A 19048-nucleotide genomic window follows, 5' to 3' on the forward strand; every position below is an offset into this window, starting at 1 on the left:
GGTGTTCCCCCCCCAGCCGGTGCTTTTTGCTTTCTCAGGTCCAGTTTCCCGAAGGAGCCGTAATTTCAAGTTTTGTAATTTGTAAACGGGCTCTATATTTTCCTTTTTTTCCCCCTTTCCTCTCCCAAGCACAGAGCAGTCTGCAAACTTCAGCAGCAATCCCCGCTAGAGAAAGGAGCCCAGCCGAGAGCTGATGGCGCCCTCCTGCCTCTGGTTATTGCTGAACACCACAGCGGCCCCGCAGCGTTCGGGTTATAAACACACAGCCACAGCAGGGTGCTTTCCTTCTTGCCTGAAAACAACAGGCTGACTGCTCATCAGCATTAGGTATTTTTAACACTTACTTGTGTCCAGGCCTGCAGCCCCCAAAGAGCAGTGGGCGCAGGCACCCGGCCTTTCTGTGCTTGGGGTGCCCCGGCTTCCTGGGGACAGGAGGGTCACTGCCCACGCCTGCTCCTGCTGTGATGTCACAAAAGCAACAGCAAATTAACCCAGGGGGAGGGCAGGGTTTACCAGGGAGGAAAAAGATGAAGTGAAAGGGAAGGCAAACTGCACCTGTACATTTTCTTCTGGGACTACCAAAATTGCTTGCTGCTGGCACGGTTAAAGTCTGCCCCGTTTCCCAAAAGCTGCTGCACTCCCAAGTGCTCCAGCCCTTGAAATGCAGGGTGGTTCAGGAGCACCAGGCTCTACACAACTGTACTGGCAAACCATGTGGCAGAGCAAAGGATCCAAGCATTTGCAGCACCAAGCAAGGCATGAAGAGAGACAAGAAAAAAAAAAAAATTGAAAGCAAGATGAATGGATACTCTGAACGCATGGCAAACTCTTAGAGAAGCAGGAAAAGAAACATTAGGACTGTACCAGGGCCTGGCTGGGCTGGAGTTGATTTCTTCATAGCAGCCCATATGCTGCTGTGTTTTGGATTTGTCACTAAACCAGCACTGATAACACACCGGTATTTTGGCTGTTGCTGAGCAGTAGTTGCACAGCATCAACGTTTTCTCTTTCCCCCCCTCTGCTTCCTCCCATGAGTAGGCTGGGGGTGGGCAAGATGGTGGCAGGGGACACAACCAGGACAGCTGGCCTAAGGCCTGTGCCGTGTAACGCCATGCTCGGATACCAGCTGGTCATCATGTGGGAGGTGGCGAGCGATAGCCTGTGCATCCTTTGGATTTTTTCCACATAGAAAACATTTTTCCCATTCAAACCAAGAACTATACACATTTATTGTAGTCCATATGACTAATATAGTCCAAAGAGAAACTTAAAACAATCTGTAAAATACAATGGATAAAATTATCCAAATATTACAAAATACCAGCGAAACAGCTGGTAGGGCTTCTGAGAACACAGAGGGCTTCCCAGAAAACCAGAGTAACCCAGCTGACTTACAAAAAGGTATTGTTAACAGTTAGCAAGTCCATCTGTGCCATCAGATTTCCAAGGACATCCAAGCTCTCGAAACACCTCGGATAAAAGGAGTCCCCCAAGAACTAGTCGGGCACTTCACAGTGCTACCGGTGGCCACTTCTTGGCTAGATCATCATGCATAGCTTCAGGGATCCACTGACAATAGGCCGCGAGCAAATCTGGAACGAAAGAGAGGAGTGATGAGACAGCTGTGGGAGTCAGGGACTGGAATGGTTTTGCTGGTAAGAGAAGGTCCTGTGTCATCGCCCGGCTCGCAGGCAGCTGGGAAATGAAGGCACCTCTCCTGCTGGAGCAAGAACCAACTTTCCATCATGGGGACATGCAGCTATAGAAGTAGGAGAAGTATGGGTGGAAACCATCACCACAATCCCATCTGGAGGAATTTTTTTTTTTTTTTTTTTTTTTTTTTAATCTTTGCTGCTGCTTCTATAAAAGAACTCTCATAGTCTAGTACCCTAATATTGAACAAAATCCATTTTACCTGGCAAAGAATTTTTCCTGTACCCACTGACAGTACCATGATAGTCTCATTTTTCAAAAGCCCAAACCAAACATTTTAACTGTGGTGGTTAGAAGAAAAAAAAAAAAAAACCACCTTAAAACACAAAGAGATGCTGCTTTCCAGAGTACAGGAAACTCCAGTTCTTCACAAGAACCAAACACAGAGCATTACTGTTTCTAGTAAGAAAAAAGCAAGTATCTGGAGCATATCAAGTGAAATTGCCCATTTTTAAAATTGTAATTCAAAATGCCAACTGTTTTTGAAGTACAACAAAGTCTGCACTGATATGACTAATAACTAAGCAAGCAGGGCACTTACATTTAGGATTTTTCTTCCATGCAGCCAGTAAAGCATCACGATTATCACACTTTTCTGCAACTAGAGCCTGCAGGAGGGATTCTGTCCTGGGCTGAAGTCTAAATCGGTCCAAAATAAAATGGTGCAATAAAACAATGTTCATTAGCACAGCTTAGCAAAACATTACAGCATTCAGCTTACCTTTCTGAATTCATGCTCTTAGTATTTTTAAAAGGTTAAGTACAGATGTAGAAATACGTGACACCTCTGGATATAGACACACGTCATTGGCTCAAGAAAGTTCACTAGAATTAGTTTGTTCTGCCCACCACAACTTTTTGTTGTTAAAACAAGAGCAGGTTGCTCTTGTTGCTGACAGCATGAAGTTGTCTGCTATGTAGCTGCATAGTGCACAGTAAAGCAAAAAGGAATCCACAGGTCCCGTGCTGAACTCTGAATGGACTAAGAAAAGGAAAATACTTTGTCTTGTGGGACCCTCACAACAATTTGTGACATCAGTTACTTTTAACAAAGCCTTTCAGAATCCTTGCAGCATCTATCAGCTCCATGAAAACTCACAGAAAACTCAGAGAAATGTTGTTTTGGTAAATGAGAGAGGACATCGGGGTGATAGCAAGGAAAGCAATAGCTGACAATCCTTTTGAGGGTCACAGTTCTTTAAATGTAATCAAAACAAGAAAAAAAAAGGTCTGTTGAAAATATATAAAGGCAGTGTAATTGGCCAAACTGCAAAGAAAAGCAAGGAAAGTAATAGCGCTCACCTGGCAGCGCTCACCTGGCAGTTTCTTACACATGTGAGCAATTTATTTGTATGCAGCAGCCCACAGAGGTCAGTGTGTCCAGCAGGTTGCTGTGTGCTTCTGCACTGCCCTTACAAAAGCCCAATTCTCTTGAGACACAGTTTTTCTTGGTAAGAAAGCTCATTTTCCACTCCCTGCAGCTACAGTCTAGATCACTATCTAAAACACCCTTCCCAGCATTGAATTTTTTTTATTTTTACTTTTTTTTTTTAAAGGAAGTTAAGTCTTCAGTGGAGACAACAAACTTAAGTTTGTTTTTAACAACTTACTTGGACCATGTCTTCAGCATTATGAGAGGACTGGACAGGAGACACTGGCTGTAAGAACTCAACTTTTCAATGACCTGGAAGATTTTTTATAACAAGCATATAATGAACAAGGCAAATTAATTGTTCTGTGGAGCCAATCATCAATGAACTTGGACTTCTGTACATTTCCATCCCATATCCTCTGTTACCACCTCTCCCATCCCTGTCTCCATACCAGTCTTGCCCTGACTAGCTTGATAGATGACTCTTGTGTCTCAGAATGGACACAGACACGAGCTATAGCTTTTTTCCTTTGCAAAAACAGGACTTAAATGTGGGGATCTCTTTCACCCAAATGCTGATTTTCATGGCATTTTGTATTCTAAAAATTTCTTCCCCACCCCACCAACTGCAGCAAACTCCTCCAGCAAGTTATGAGGAATGGGCACACACACACACAAAATAAGCAAGCCACAAGGCTCGTCTCCTCCAGAAACTGGGCTAAAAACTTACTGCTAACATCAAGGAAGTAACGCAGCTGAAACACACTTACCTTTCCTTCAAGCAGGAACCTGGCAAAGTACTTGTAGCGATCAATACCTTCTGGGTAATCAACCTCCACAGCAGGGAGCTGCCAGCTGACTCGATCTGGAAAGAAAGATCACACTGAGACTCCTAAATGCTCAGAGGGTAAATTTCCAGGAGAGATGCAACAACACGGGAGCTAACAGAAGTGGAGAGGATACTGCCACCACACAGACAGCTTTGCTCCATAATGAGGGGAGCAGATGGGCATAAAATGACCACACCAAGGGGAAGATGCTGATATTTAAATGCTACGAGTCCCATGGAGCTACCACTGTTAAGCTCTATGAACAGACCAAGCTGAGCTTGACCTTTTGGGTCTGCTGACAGTCTTGTTAAAAGCAGCATTGCAGTAACTATAGAGCAGGTCTCAGACAAAACTACTGAGTGACACTTTTCAAGACACTTACAAAAGACACTTGGCCTGTGACATCGAATTTGGCCTGTTTCAGGGCAGTAGGATGGAGGAGGATTTTCCAGAGGCTTTCCAAAGTGGCAGTATGGTGGCAACAGGACAGGAATCCACTCGGGTTCAACTGCAGACACACCTTAGGAAGGGAAAACACACACCTGAATGCAGGCTCATTGCCAGGAGCTGCCGCTCGCTAGCAGTCCCATGAGTAAAGCACAGAGTCAGGATCTCATCTCCACACATTTACTTGTATTTCATTTTTCAAATCAACCGTAGAGATTTACATTCTTTTGTTTGGAGACCAGCAATAGGTAAGTATTGCTGACAGGGCTGGTGCAGAACAGCTATTTCAGAAGCTGAGCTTTGCTCCAGCCCATTCTGCTAGAGGAAAAATAACCCCCTGGTCCAGATCTAGCAACTATAAGGATCCAAATCTCAGGAGGCACGACCACTCTGCAAGGAGAGCACTCATTCACTGCAGCAAGGGAAACATACTGCTAAGGCATTTCCAAATTCCTCACCATACCTGGGGAACAAGTAGGGACCACAGCAGTCTCACCTTTCATGTACAGTTTTGTAGTCTCAACAATTTCTTGATACACGACAAATTCTGGGAGTTGTTTGAAGAGGACAGAGCTTGGATGGATGAACACTGGGTCATCCAGAAGAGCAGTCTTCAAGAAAGCACAGAGGATGGAAGCAGAGTAAGATGAGTTACTGGCAATCCAGCTTCTTGATTGCATCTAATTTCAGTCTCTCTCAGATGTACATTTATATGGTTTCCTTAAGTGATGGAAGTTTTTAACAACCCTGTAATTTTCTGCTTCACCCTCTCTGGAGACATCAAGCACTTTGCAAGATGGGCTAATGCTACTTCTCAGCTCTTTTGTAACAATTCCTATGTGAGGACTGGGAAATTGCAATGCTGGAAACTTAAATCCTATGGAGATAAGCTGTAAAAAGCTAGCACACACAGCCCCAACGTTGTGTCCAGCCAGAAGCCCAGGCTTTGCACAGAAAGTGTCCTGCCACACAGAGAACAGGAATTTGGTCAAATCAAGCTGTTTACCTTGTAGGCATTTTTCCATTTGTCATCCAGAAGCTCTTCGGCCTGAACCCTTCGGGCTACGTGATCCCCCAGCCCTGCCAGCACAATCTGTCTCAAGTAAGTTGCTTGAGCTTCTGTTGGGGGCTTCATCTTTGGATCAACATAGAGGCCAGCATCAGTGCAGACTGAGTTCACTGTGGGGAAAAAAAGGTGAGTTAAAATTAAATAGAAATAAAAAAGGTTGCAACAAACAACTCGGTTGATTTGTCACCCCCCCAAAAAAACCCACCATGGCAATTCCTCTCCAAACCCACTCACCTGCTGTTGTCAGCTGCCCCCTCAAGCGCCTGATTTCCAGCATGGCTTTGTATCGGAGCCCGTTTTCTTCACAGAATTTACGGGTACACCCGGCATATTCACAGGCCCCTACTGCTCCTGGAAGTGAACAGTCAGGTGGAGAAAACAACTCAGCTGATGGGTTCTCCTAATTAAGCCAACTGTGGGACAGTACCGTCATGGTCGACATGTGAATGTCACAGTTCCCACTCATCGTTAGCCTGGGACACTGGCAGGCTGCCCAGAGAACAGCCCAGAAAATACACTGCTGGACTTAGTCCTACAGCGCAAAGATGTCTTTGGTTGTATAAAGCTGAGAGCTCAGGGTGACGGGGCGGAGAACAGAATAGAAGTTCAGAGTACAGGGAAATTGCTGTCTGCAATACCTAACATCACCATGAGGTCTCCCAGCTTTTGCATTGGCCCCTGCCCAGCCCAGATCCTTTGCATCTGTAAAAGCCTTGCTTTCTTCCCCTTCAGTTTTGCCGTCTCTTCCTCACTTACTGCTGGCCTAAAAGAAACATAAACCAGCACAAAACAGGATAAATAAGTATTGTGCTTATGTGCAGAGGGGCCTCAATGTAAGAGGCATCAGCTGTGACAAGGTGATGCATCCTGTAAATAGGACATCAGGCTCACTCACTCACCTGTCAAACTCTTCAAAAAGCTCCCGGACAGTCATTGCAGACACTATGGTAATGGTGTATGGCAGGCAGTCGTGCTGCCTGCTTAATGCCAACATCTTTGCATAGCGGGGGGCTACAGGAAAAGTGGCCATTATTCTGCCCAGGGAACTGATAGGGCAACTCAGCTTTGCTGCCAGTTGCTGCTTCAGCCTGGGGGAGGAAGAGAAAAGTCATATAATGAAGTAACTTCTGCATTAGAACAAGTCTGTCTTTCTGTTTTTAGTAGCCTAATTAATTTGGTGTGTTTTCTCAGAGTTTGTTATGCACTGGTCCCAAAGTCTGGGGCAGACTCCTCTTTCTCGTGCAGTTCCCGCCTGCCCTGCACAGCACATTCCTAGCACAGTCTTTCCCTGCCCAAACACACCTAGGGCCAGTAAAACACACCCAGGCGAACCAGAGACCATTAAAGCGATGCCAGTCTCTGTAGAAAAGCACATCCTCAGATGCGAGGGCTGAGATGGAAGAACAGGCAGGAGGACAGCAGGGTCCACTGCTGGGGTTGTTTAGTCTGGAGAAAAGGAGGCTGAGGGGAGACCCTATCGCCCTCTACAACTACCTGAAAGGAGGTTGTAGTGAGGTGGGTTGTTGGTCTTTTCTCCCTGGTAATGGGTGATAGGCAGGCTTAGGTTGGACACTAGGAGAAATTTTTTCGATGACAGGGTTGTTAAGCACTGGAACGGGCTGCCCAGGGAGGTGGTCAAGTCTCCATCCCTGAAGGCATTCAAAAGACAGGTAGATGAGGTGCTTAGGGACATGGTTTAGTGGTGGGATGGCAGGGTTAGGTTAACGGTTGGACTTGATTAAAGGTCTTTTCCAACCTAAACGATTCTATGATTGATAACTGCTGCTGAGAAGAAATTTTTGGGGAACCACAGACATTACCTTCCCGTCATAGGGGGTTCCTTCAAGGCACCCAGGGCTATCAGCAACTCCTCAGCTGCTGCAAGTGCTTCTGTTGGAGGTGGTGTTGGGAATGGGAAGTTGATTACCTACAGACACCAAGAGAAAATGCCTCTCAGTACATCACTGACATGACTCCCACTGAAAAGCAGTTTGAATGCAACAAGAAGTCCTGGAGGGGAGTGAAACCCTCCCCTCTGGTTACATATACCAAAGGAAAACATTTAGGATGTTTGCCAGGAGCAAGAGGAAAGGACACATAATGGGAGGAAATGCTTAGAACAAAAACATTAGGAAACAGGAATACCAGCATCACCCTCAGCTGCCACTAACTCCGGCCACCGCCTAGGGCAGGCTGCTTTAAGGTCTAACTCCAAGTACTGTGCTTTCTGCAAGTGCTCAAGTATCTTCAAAACACAATCCTGTTTGGACAGGGTTTTTTCCCCACTACTAAGAATATAAAAAAGCTCTTATTACATGAACGAACATGTCTGCTAAGGCCTGGTGGAATTCACAGCAGCTTCTGCAATTTGCAGACCCAAAATCAAGTCCCAGGATCCTAATTTCTAACACAAGGCACACCCTCAAGCAATGACGATAAAAGACACTTGTGTTTGTTTCTGGCTCCTATTGGACACCAACAAGCGTTGTAGTACAAAGCAAATTTACACCTCACCTTTTCTATATTTAATGCCTTCATTTGCAGAATCAAGTCTTCTACCGGCCGCTTTGTTATTTCTGGAGCAGAAAATTTCTCAAAGTCCATGAAGACTGCTGAAGAGTATAGCCTAGTGGAGCAGAAGTGCTGCTTAGAGGCTTAAAAGAAATCTTAACTTAAAAGATACACATTGGAAATTGGCAAGGGATTTAAAAAAGGCAGTTGTGGGTACTATTTACATACCCATGTAACTATTTACATGGTTGGGGCATACTGCCTTATTCACAAAACATTGACTTGGCTTGGAGTGGAATCCATGCTAATCTAAGCCACCAAAATAAGGGTTTTCAGCAAGAGGAAGGCCCCTGAGAAGCCAAACTGTTGAACCAGCATCACCAGTGACAGTTCATGTTTGGTTTCACCTCTCCTATTTCAATAAAGAGCAGACAAAACCAAAATGTTTCAAGCACCATTAGGTCCTTGTGAAAGGGGCAGCAGGATGAGGGAAGCTGTCAAATTCACACTGACATTCGTCATGCTTTTTGTTTCTCCTAGCCCTCTCCACGGCAGGTAGCTAACCTGTAACAGTGCCCTGGTTCTGTCCGGCCAGCCCGACCTGCCCGCTGGTTAGCTGAAGCTTGAGATATCCAGGTGACTCTGAAAGATGAAACCCCAGTAATTTTGTCATAGAAACGTTTCTTGACCTTTCCACAATCAACCACGTATTTGATGCCCGGGATGGTAAGCGATGTTTCAGCCACATTGGTGGCTACAACACACAGTCTCGTGCCAGAAGGAGGAGCCCTGAATACCTACAAAGAAACAGATGGGCACATGAAATGCATTGCCAACAACAGAAAAAAAATCAGGCAGTCAACCTGGATGGCTTGCAAAGGGATGACAACACACACGGCATTGCAGGTGAAACCCAAGAGTGAGACCAAAGACTTAAACCTTTGTCTCCAGCTCTGGAGCTCTCTATCCAGCTCAGTTAATCCCTCAACCACCCACAGGGGCTCCAGGTGGAGCAGACACCAGTGTTGAGTCATGTTTAGACATGCTGCCACCTCCGAAGCCCAAGAGGGAACACAAGAATTTGTAAGAACTGCTTGTTGGCAGTGGGATCCTGATGTGCCTCGTGGCCATGAATAAATTTAGCACACTGCAGGACTGTCTCTTTTCAGCTCTCCCAACTTGCTGAACATTAGAGAGATCCCAGCCCAAGCAAGGCCTGCTCCGATCCCATCCCAGCTGGCCCACTGGGCCATTCAAGTTTGCCCACTGATGTATATTCCAAGCTGGAATTTTTAACTCACAAAGCACATGTGACTTTAGACAATGATCACACATATCTATAAGGATTATTTACTCATTGTGACAATAAATCCTTTACCTTTGCTTGTTTCTCTGGTGCTAGTAAAGAATAAAGCGGGAGCACATAGAGGGGAAGGGATGAATCAGATTTCTCATCTGTGAAGAAACAAAACAACATTCTTAAATACACAGTAAGCCAACTTCCAGGCTTAGCCCCAATATTGTCTTCAAAAACATCACTTCATTTAAAACCAGCAAAGTATGTGGTACAAAGCTGAAGCTGGAAAATCTTAACAGCTTTTGCACAACACAGGTCTGAGATGTATCACACCAGTTTAGCAAAGGACAACTTGTTTACATCACACATTCCACACGCGACAGGGGATACAGAATTATTATTTCGTAAGTGCCAAACCTTCTTCTGAGTCTCCATCTCCTAAATCAAGGTCGATATCAGACCCTGCAATATCATCATCAGTATCAGCATCTCTGTCTTCATCTCCTTCATCCACTGGTACAACAGAGTAATTGTCCAGATCAATTTTGGGGAGTGTCTGAGAAAGACAGAAAAGACAACTAGAGAGCATTAAGGGGGGACACAAACAGCACTTTTTATTGCTTTGAAAGCAAAGCTGAACACTTACTCCAAACATGTGTTGACCTGAAGGTAACAGAGGGATTGAGAGATTTCACTTGTATTTCAAGGCTGAGGTTCAGCATTTGGTAACTGTGAGAGTCAGGGTGGGATAACCCAAGTATTTTAAACACCATTTTGTGACAAGGAGGATAGTGGTAAAGGGTAAAATTTCCTTGATTCAGGCCCCTTCAGCTACCAGGATCCAAGTGGGCAGTAGATCTATAATGTCAAGAACTCCCGCTAACATGTAGGACTTGGGTGGAAGCCAAATGCTACCCCTCATCACAGATGCATCTGTCCCATTTTGGGTAACAAACAGTGAGATGAGGAGCAGCCCTGGAGCCAGCGAGTCTGGAACTCCTTCCGTTAAAGTTTTAATGCTCAGCACTCAACAGGAATCAATCTCTTGCCCATAATATCCAGGGACACATTTTATCACTCTGCTGCTCAGAAGGCAGTGGTTATCCATGTATGCATTATTACTGGATTTCCTGAAGAGGACGTGTGTAGGCTACAAAGCTTCAAGCAAACCTAAAATAGTCTGGTGAGAAACACAGCTACCCAGGAGTGCTGTTTTGCAGGGAGGTACCTGCTCCTTCCCGTCTCTTGGAGGAATTCTAGCCATCACACATTACCATAACTTTCTTCCGTTTCCTCGATTTCTTAAATTTTCTGATTTCTTCCACTGATTCTTCTTTATCATCGTTTCCTCCTACAAGAACAGCCAGAGGAATTGCTGTTAGCTGAGCACACTTTCCTCTCAGAAAAGGTAGTGGGGAAGAGTCTTGTCCCACTCCCATCTTTTTAGAGATTCAAAAAGTGTCACAGTATGGAAGAAGCAAATAGCCATGTTGAAGACAGAGGGGGCAGGGATAACACAGAAGTTTAACGTTATAATTCTATCTCGGAACCATACAAAGGATCGGCAGGAGCACACACAGCAACTGTATGCATTGAGGTTTAGGAGATGATTAGCTGAGCTAATTAGAATTTGACTTTCTAGAGTCATCTTGGGGAAGTCCACTATCCTGAAAATAAACAGTCTTCAACAAGCAGCAGTATTTCCACTTTAATTCACAACCAACAGAATAAGTGAAAAAAAGCAATGGATTCTGGGGAACTGGAAGGCATCACACACATAAACCTTTTCCCCAAACTCAAAAAAGCACGAACTTAATAATCAGCCATCAAAATCATCCACAATGAGCCCATTCCCCAACCCTTGTTTTGGTTTTTTTTTAAAATAATAGCTCTTATTTTTAGGTGCAAAGCAAGCTCATTTCTCAGTGGGATAAATTCAAAGTTTAATATTACCTGCAGCGTTGGTTTTTTGAAACGGAAAGGCTTTCCTTAGCCTTCTACAGAGAGAGTGAACTTCTGCCTGGCCTGTTAAAAACACCAAAATCCCACCTGCAAGAGAAGAAATCACTTTCAACCTCAGCATAGGTATTTTACCTTGGAAAGCTTCAGATCTCTTTCTTGATAAAAGATGGGTCAAATATACCGTGAAGGAACGAGGCGGAACAGGGTGTTTGACTGCATGCATCTGCCTTCCACTACTCCCTGAAGAAGCATGCCAATGCTATGATTTAATTGAAGGGTAATTTTCACAAGGAAAACCTTCTAAGTAGAAGTACACAATACGTCATTGCAGTCCCATGTTTAACTTAAAAAATAAAACCAACAAAACAACCCAGAAAACTTTAGCATTGTTAAGTATAAAGAATTTGAGAGGTTCTCAGCAGTGACCTTACCTGACGGCAACATCCGATGGATTTTACAGACTTTCCTAAAGCACTCCCCACTGTAGTCATCTAGGGGGGTTTTCTTGTTAAAATGAATGGTTACAGGGAATTGCCTCGCATCTACCTAGAGAGGAAATACAAAACAGGGTCTGTTTGTTATTATAACTCCTACACAATCATTGCAGCTTTCACAGGAGGACTAGAAAAGCTCACCCTGTGTTTCTGTGGAGCTTTTGGTTTTGGTAACCTATGGAACACTGAACCCACAGAAATTATCAGTGTTTTCTATCCTGAACACCACAAAACCAAGCTAGAAACCAAAAATTTTCTATTTTTCAGATCAATTCCTATTGAGGCTTTCTAGTGCTCCTGAACTGTAACTTCCCGTCCTTCAAGATAATCAGATTCTGCCAGGGCAGTTTCCTGATAAACATGGAAATAAAAATACCAAGTCCCAAAAGAAAAAAAATAGTCTAAACAAAAGAACTATTTTTAAATTGGTATCTGAAAGATGCCAGCACCAACTGGAAAGATTAGAGTGCCCCTATTTTTTAATTAATTTTAAACAGAAAGTCCTCACTGTATTTCAGCTGTTACACCCGAGACAGATCCCAGTGAGGAGAACGATACCTGAATAACAGGAGGCGTAACAGAAAACAGCCTGTTGTTATCGGTGAAATCCTCAACGCGAAGGGTAGCCGACATGACGATCAGCTTCAGCGGCAGCCCTTTCTGCAGGGGCACAAATATGTTATTCTGTACCTGAAAGCATGTGGCAGTTAAGCCACACACAAACCCAGAGCTATTAGCAGGACCAGATACAAGTGTCTGCACCAAAACAGCCAAAATCTAAGACAACAAAAGCACCGTGTCAAGTGACAGAAGATACACACAGCTTCAAATACAGTGTCTTAAAATACACAAAAACCCACGCTGGCAATCCTGATGCTGACAGTGACCTGCCTCTAACCCACTGCATTCTCTCTCCATCTCTCCGACATCCATAAGTAAAACAGAAACACCAAGCGCTGGCCTACAGCCCACCAGCGCCCAGCATCGGTCAGGACCAAACACTTCAGGATGTCAACCCCAAAATGTTTCCTCCTAAGCACTGCTGTTGCAGCTTATTCCAGTGCAACAGGAAGCATCTTGCTTTCTCACCACCTGCTAATTTTAATTACTTACACGTATCTCATGGCACTGTAAGTCTAAAATTAGTTGGATATTGACTGAGGAATTATCTGTTGGTACTGATATGTACTATTTTTCCTCTTTTTGTAGGCTCTGTGCTGCTTTGATCATTAAGACAAACACGTTATCTGAGCATTATTTCATGGTTTCCATCAGATTTCTGTTGACTTCCACATCATGGAGTCCATCCTCACACAGAGCCTCCCCATGTCTAAAATCCTCCTCCTCAGCACACCTGCATCCAATACAGAAATACTGCTTCTCTTACCTTCTCACGAAGAGGCACGATGCGAGACAAGAGGCCTATCAAGATATCTGTGTACACACTCCTTTCATGGGCTTCATCAATAATAATGACTTTGTACTTTGAAAGCAGAAAGTCCTGAAAAGAGAGAGTGATTTCATCACATGAAACCTCACCCAAGGCCATCCTTAAGTCAAGACAACCTACAGCTACACAAACACTGACCCTGCCATCCTCAGGGCTGTAGTCTCCCACATCTTTGAGCAGAGATTAATGCATTTACCCTACATGAAGCAGCCTAGCTCCCGAGACTCTCTTCCTCGCTCTCATTTTACATAGGAAGATAACAACATTTAGGGACTTGGGCAGGAATATAAAGGGTTGAAATAAAATACATCTCTGGTGCTGAAAGGGATTTTGCTCTGAAAGGTTGGCAAGAAATCCATGCAAAGCAATTTGCCTCTCTTCCTAGCTATACAAAATACTTTCCCTTTTATAACACCGAGGACCACAATTTACCTTCTGAATTTCTTTCAGCAGCACACCATCCGTCATGAACTTGATTTGTGTTTCATCTGTAACATTGCCTTCATATCGGATTTGATATGAAACCACTCTTTGAGGAAATACCAGGATAGCCATAAGAAAAAGCATTGGGAGAAACAAAAAATTCATGTTCAGACCAGGAGGCACCCTTCAGCCTAACTAAATTAAGACTTGATGCCAAGACAAGACAAAAAGCACACCACCAGCTCCTCAGAGCCTAGCACACACAAAATGCTAGAAGCTAGGACATACAGCAACATCACTTGGAATTATTTCACTGTTATGGGATGCTTTGTCACATGGAGACAAACTAGGACCACCTCCCACGCACCACCTCCACAAAGTGCTCTCTACAAAGTAGCTGAAAACCATTAGTAGCAATAAGTCTCTTTTTTTTTTTGTAGACAACCTCACAGAGTTCATAAGTAACTTTCCCACAGTTCTTCGCCAAAGACTGGACAGGTAATGTGCAAGTCTTGATTTCAGTCTATCACACACACAGAGCATCTCAGTGTTACCTTCCTAGCAAGGTCTCAGTGTTTTTTCTCCTCACCTGTGTGACAAGTTCATTTCCTTAGCGACCCGCTGGGACATGGACACGGCAGCCACACGCCGGGGCTCGGTGATCCCAATAGTACCGTTTGAACTAAAGGGGTGAAGGAAAGAAAAGGAGGGGTTGTTTGGTTGCTTGTTTTAAGGAGAAAAACACATAGAAAGACAATAACAGGATTTCTGCACGATGGTTTTGAATTAAGTAGCATCACTCACACAGTAACTAACTTACAGTTAGAAGAAAAAGACAGAAAGGAAGCTTTGGGATTACTCTTCTATTGTGTAGTGATCTGAAGATGCATGTATCTCAGGATTTTTTTCCCTAAATATTGTCTCTAATTCCAGCTCACTGAGCTCCAGTCCCCCTGGACTTTCCTCTGGCAACGGGGTCCATTTCAGAAGAAACTCAGGCTGGAACAGCAGCAGCACAGAAGCTGGATGCACCTTGATGCAGCTTGCAAGAAGCATCTTATGAGGTGCCCAAGCTTATAAACGTTACCAACAGTGCCAGACAAGCCACAGCTATATTCAGAGATGTTCTTAAGAAATATGCACATTTTCTTGCAAAGGTAAAAACAAACCCCTGTAAGCAGAGGTTAAACTATGCAAGACGGGCAGGCAACAAAGCCCCTCTGTGAAAAACAAGCTGGTGACTTTGAAGAAAACTTTTACCTTAGAGGTTTCAAAAGATTGCTTACATGGAGCGACTTTTGCAAGTCAGTCTTATTCCCTTCAGATTTTTTAAAAGCCCATTCAACACTACCACTGCACAGAAGAGACCAGGTTCAGTTCAGCCATACCAGAAGAAACAAAATCAGAAGCGACTGAGCTCAGCGTGAATTCTGCTAATTACACTTGCTGCAAATAAAAGAAGACTCATACCTGGCATAGCCAGCCTCATAAAGAAACTGAGGTACTTGTGTGGTTTTACCGCTCCCCGTCTCTCCACATATGATGACAATGGGATTCTCACTAATGGCTTCCATGATTACTTGCTCTTCAGCAAGGATTGGAAGCTTTAGTCTTGCTTCCTAAATAACATAAAACACGTATTTTAGTTGCACTGGTTTGTCTCTCACTCACTTTTTGTTTTCCCTGGGTTTGTAAACTATTACCTTCCTCAGATTATAAAACCCACAAAAAGGAACTCTGCAAGCTCTGTGGCTTGAAAAGCTCTAAATCAGGTAATATCACCCCAGCACGTCCAAGAACGAGAGTCATCAGAACAGTTTCTCAGCAAGCCACTGGCAAGCCCTGCACTTCAGAGTCCCTTGAGTTTATTAATATAGCACTTCAAGCAAAAACTCATTTACAACACTGTCTTGTCTGTTCGGACACATGCAGAGCTTTTCCCATTTCTACAGAATGCTCAGCCTACAGCAAATGGAATAAAACTACCCTGCCTGAGATACAGCATAATGGAGAGCTAAAAGCGACTTCACAAGATTTTCCAGTGAAGAACACTAAAGGACTGCTAATAGGTTCTGTATTTAAAACTAAAGACAAATGCTTATATCCTAAACTAAAAGTAGTTTTCCTTCTGCTAGGTTAGACAGGCTTAAAGCTCAAGATGTGTATGTACACCTTGCCAGAACAAGGACCCAAAGTGCATGCTGTTGCACGCAGCATTAGCAAGAGACACAAGATAACGCTAGTGTCTGAGGTGACCTAATCTGATGGAAGATGCAAATCTCCAACCCCCCTTAATAAGCACTGTACTGTTCACGGAGCCTCACCTGAATCTCAGGAGACCTGTCCACCGGAATGAAAACCGCAGGCTTGCAGGATGGTTTGTTAGAGGCTGTCTGGCAAACCGGCACACGAGGACCAGCTGGCTGCTGGTTAGCCACTGCCGCCTTCCCGCCTTCCTCTGGCTTTTCAGCAGTATTCAAGTCACTGGCTGAGGACTTTTCAGTTTCTTGTTTCTGCTCTTCCTTCTCCTCCTCAGAGCTACTACATTCTTCCTCAGGCTCCAATTCTGAATCTGAGCTGTGTCTTCTCTTGTTTGCACCACTGATGCTCCTGATCTTTTCAGGTACAGCAGTCCCTGGCTCCTGTATCATCCTAGAACAACATCATCATCAACACGTGAAGGTTTCAGTCAATGTTCTCTGGGTCCTTGAGGCACACAAACTAGAAAAATCACGTCATCAAAACTCACTGCCCGAGCCTGAACCCAGGTTTTACTCAAATAGGGAAAACTTATACACCTTGGGTATAGTGCAGCACCAGAAGAGGTTACCCAGAGAGGTTACCCAAGTTCTCCAAGGATCTGCATTCTCAGAGGTTTTCACAGCACTGCTAGGTAAATCCTCAGCCGACTTGATTGCTGGATCAGGATTGCAGCATCTAAGCATGCTCTATACTGAAGACATCTTTGTAGTTTATTTCAGCTTCTGCCCAATGCAGCTCTTGATAAATCCAGTAACTAAGGAGCGCATCAGTCAACGTTTCCCAATACAACGACAAAGTAAATGTTTATCTGCTAATTATGGAGTTTAGTGTAATTTGTAAAAGTATGCAGATAGAGTGACCCACCTCGTCCCTTACAAAAGGGATGACTGAGTTATTTTAGCTAACATCCTCTCACAAAAGGATGTCAGTTAAACAAGAAAATAGCTACCATATTATGAGATAAAAATAGAAAATCATTTAAATCAATCCATTCTGAAGAAGCCATATGCAGTGAGAAGAAAGAAAGAAAAAAAAATCAAGCAAAAAAAGCTATTAAGGTTGCCAAATTTTCAACCACAGCGATAAACCGGAATGGTTCTTTCCAAATAAGGCTTTACCTTTTAGTCTGATACATGCGCTCCCCGATACCGAGTTTGGAAGTAGTGTACAGAAGTTTCATTTCTGCCTCAGAAGCTTGAACCTCATTCAGCTTGCTCAGCAACTCGGCTCGCTATTTGGGAAAAACAACCAAAATCAGTGCTTATTTTCACCAGGAAATCATTTCAAGATCTGCAGTTGAGTTTTAAAGGGTCTGCTCTGGCAAATCTTGCTGTAAAGTTGTAAAGACGATCCTGCTGCTACATGGTCAGTCCTCCCCGATGAAGATTTCAGCCCTGCACTAGAGCAAAAACAGAAGAAATGTGTACTTGACCCTTAATCACCACAATGAAAAGCTCAGCTGCACCCTTCAAACAACAGTGAAGAAAATGGATTTGAACTAAAATGTTGGAGTGAGGACTGGAGCAATGGAAGCCTCCCTTCAACTCCTTCACGTGGGACATAGCGCTGGCAGGAGGTCAGACAGCCGCAGTTTTGAACCACCTCCCAAACCAGAGTTAAATTGTCAAAGCCATTACTCAGTCACTAAAACGAACAGGAATTTTGCCTGGAAAGCTTTTACAAAGACAGAAAAGCTGTATTTGCATACAGAAAATATACAAGAGCTGGAAATAAGTATTTCAGCAGCACCAGCACTAGCAGAATTAGGGCTGCATCAAGCTTTGCATTTTGTAGCAGGACAAAGCTTCTTGTACAATCTGTAAGAACACCTTTAAAATATGATGTAATTTACTCTGTTAGTGATGCATTTCACAACATGCATCTGTTCGGTCACGGTCAAAGAGAGAACGGGAACCAGGACCCAGAAACGATGTGTTCCTGCAACACCTGATCCTTTGAGAGGGAGGGGAAAGCTTTCCCCCACTCGAGTTATACCCAAGAGTCCATGGATGCTTGCCAAAACACCCAGCAAAGGGACAGCTAATGCTGTTGTAACAAACTCTTGAACTTCAGCATCTGCACGTCCTTGAGATGCCCCAGACAGTTTGCTTCCCAACACCGCTCGCTGGCACTGCGGAGCAATCACCCCACCTCTGGTTTTTCATGCCAGCAACGCGATCACATCACGTACGAGGGATTACCAGAGTCGCGGCGCAAGGGAAGCCTCTGCAGATCCTTATTAACATCAACCTTTTCCATACCCTGCCATTAAGTTAATTTTATCATTTTACCAACAAGCAGCAACGTACCTGTTTTTTCTTTTCCTTCTGCTCTAAAACTTTCTGCAGGTTTTTCTTCTGTTTCTTGCTCAGGGGTTTCTTCTGTTGTTGCACAACAAGGGCTACTTTTTTCTTCTTTGCTTTTTTTGCTGGCAGGACCAGGGCATTACTTCCATCGATTCCCTTCAGCGTTGCTTCATCTGAAAGCATTTGTTTGATTACCCACCTGTGCCAGGCAGACTATTTTCAGCACACTGCTCAGCAGCCTTACCACAACCCAGACTAGATTTAGCTGCTTTAAACAAACACAACCCTCACCCCCAGCCAAAACCAAAAAAAATCCCACATCATCAGCAAGGGCAAAAGACCATGAAACTGGGGACTTCATAACCCTGTGCCTACTGCAGCCGTGAGGGTAATTTTCCTTGACTTATGCAACAACACTATGAATTTTTTTCCTTTTTTTTTTTTTTTTTTCTCCTTTTTTTACACCATTCCCCCAGCATCAGGGTCAGCGGAACAGCCCAGGACACAGCGTGCCTTGGGGTGACCTTGCAGCCTCCTGCCTCTCCCATGTATAAGTAGTTGTTAATACTAAAAATCTGTATTACTTAAGCTTGAATAATAAAAACAGTACAATAAACGTGCTTTTTTAAAAAGTACCGTCTGAGAATGTAAATGTTAAACGTAAAAATATTTTTAATAATTGCTTTAATAAAGAATTGCTTAAATGCAGTAAGTGCTTTAACAGAGCCACTAATGCAAAGCCTGTACGGCACTCTTAAATAACAATTTAAATGCTCCCCGTGAAAGTATAAGAAAAACACAGTAAAGCCAGGGCAATAATTCTAATCTCGGCAGCTCTGCGGTCACTTCGGCACCGGTAACAACCCAAGTTTGCAATAACGAACGCAACGCCTAGGAAGAGGAAGCCGGGCC

The 19048-nt window shown here is 44.0% G+C and overlaps 1 protein-coding gene across 2 annotated transcripts; it reads right to left on the reverse strand.

Moving 5' to 3' along the window:
- Positions 1-1237: 1237 nt before the first annotated feature.
- DHX37 (DEAH-box helicase 37) lies at positions 1238-18373 on the reverse strand. Of its 2 annotated transcripts, XM_009643169.2 has the most exons (26): positions 18140-18373; positions 16949-17061; positions 15893-16220; positions 15039-15187; positions 14158-14250; positions 13578-13674; positions 13083-13196; positions 12254-12355; positions 11633-11747; positions 11193-11288; positions 10514-10590; positions 9657-9795; positions 9321-9397; positions 8507-8739; positions 7946-8057; positions 7252-7358; positions 6331-6519; positions 6070-6194; positions 5666-5782; positions 5369-5541; positions 4859-4973; positions 4298-4435; positions 3856-3950; positions 3324-3397; positions 2255-2352; positions 1238-1592 (listed from the first exon to the last, which is right to left on the reverse strand). In XM_009643169.2, the coding sequence occupies exons 1-26, from the start codon at positions 18317-18319 to the stop codon at positions 1510-1512; spliced, it is 3339 nt and encodes a 1112-aa protein (XP_009641464.1). In that variant the 5' UTR covers positions 18320-18373; the 3' UTR covers positions 1238-1509. The 2 variants fall into 2 exon arrangements, with proteins under 2 accessions (XP_009641464.1, XP_035754503.1); XM_035898610.1 differs by lacking the exon at positions 1238-1592 and having other exon boundaries at positions 2274-2695.
- Between the last annotated feature and the right edge of the window lie 675 nt (positions 18374-19048).

Source organism: Egretta garzetta, unplaced genomic scaffold, assembly GCF_000687185.1.
Source record: "Egretta garzetta isolate BGI_Z169 unplaced genomic scaffold, ASM68718v1 scaffold447, whole genome shotgun sequence".
Classification (NCBI taxonomy): Eukaryota; Metazoa; Chordata; class Aves; order Pelecaniformes; family Ardeidae; genus Egretta; species Egretta garzetta.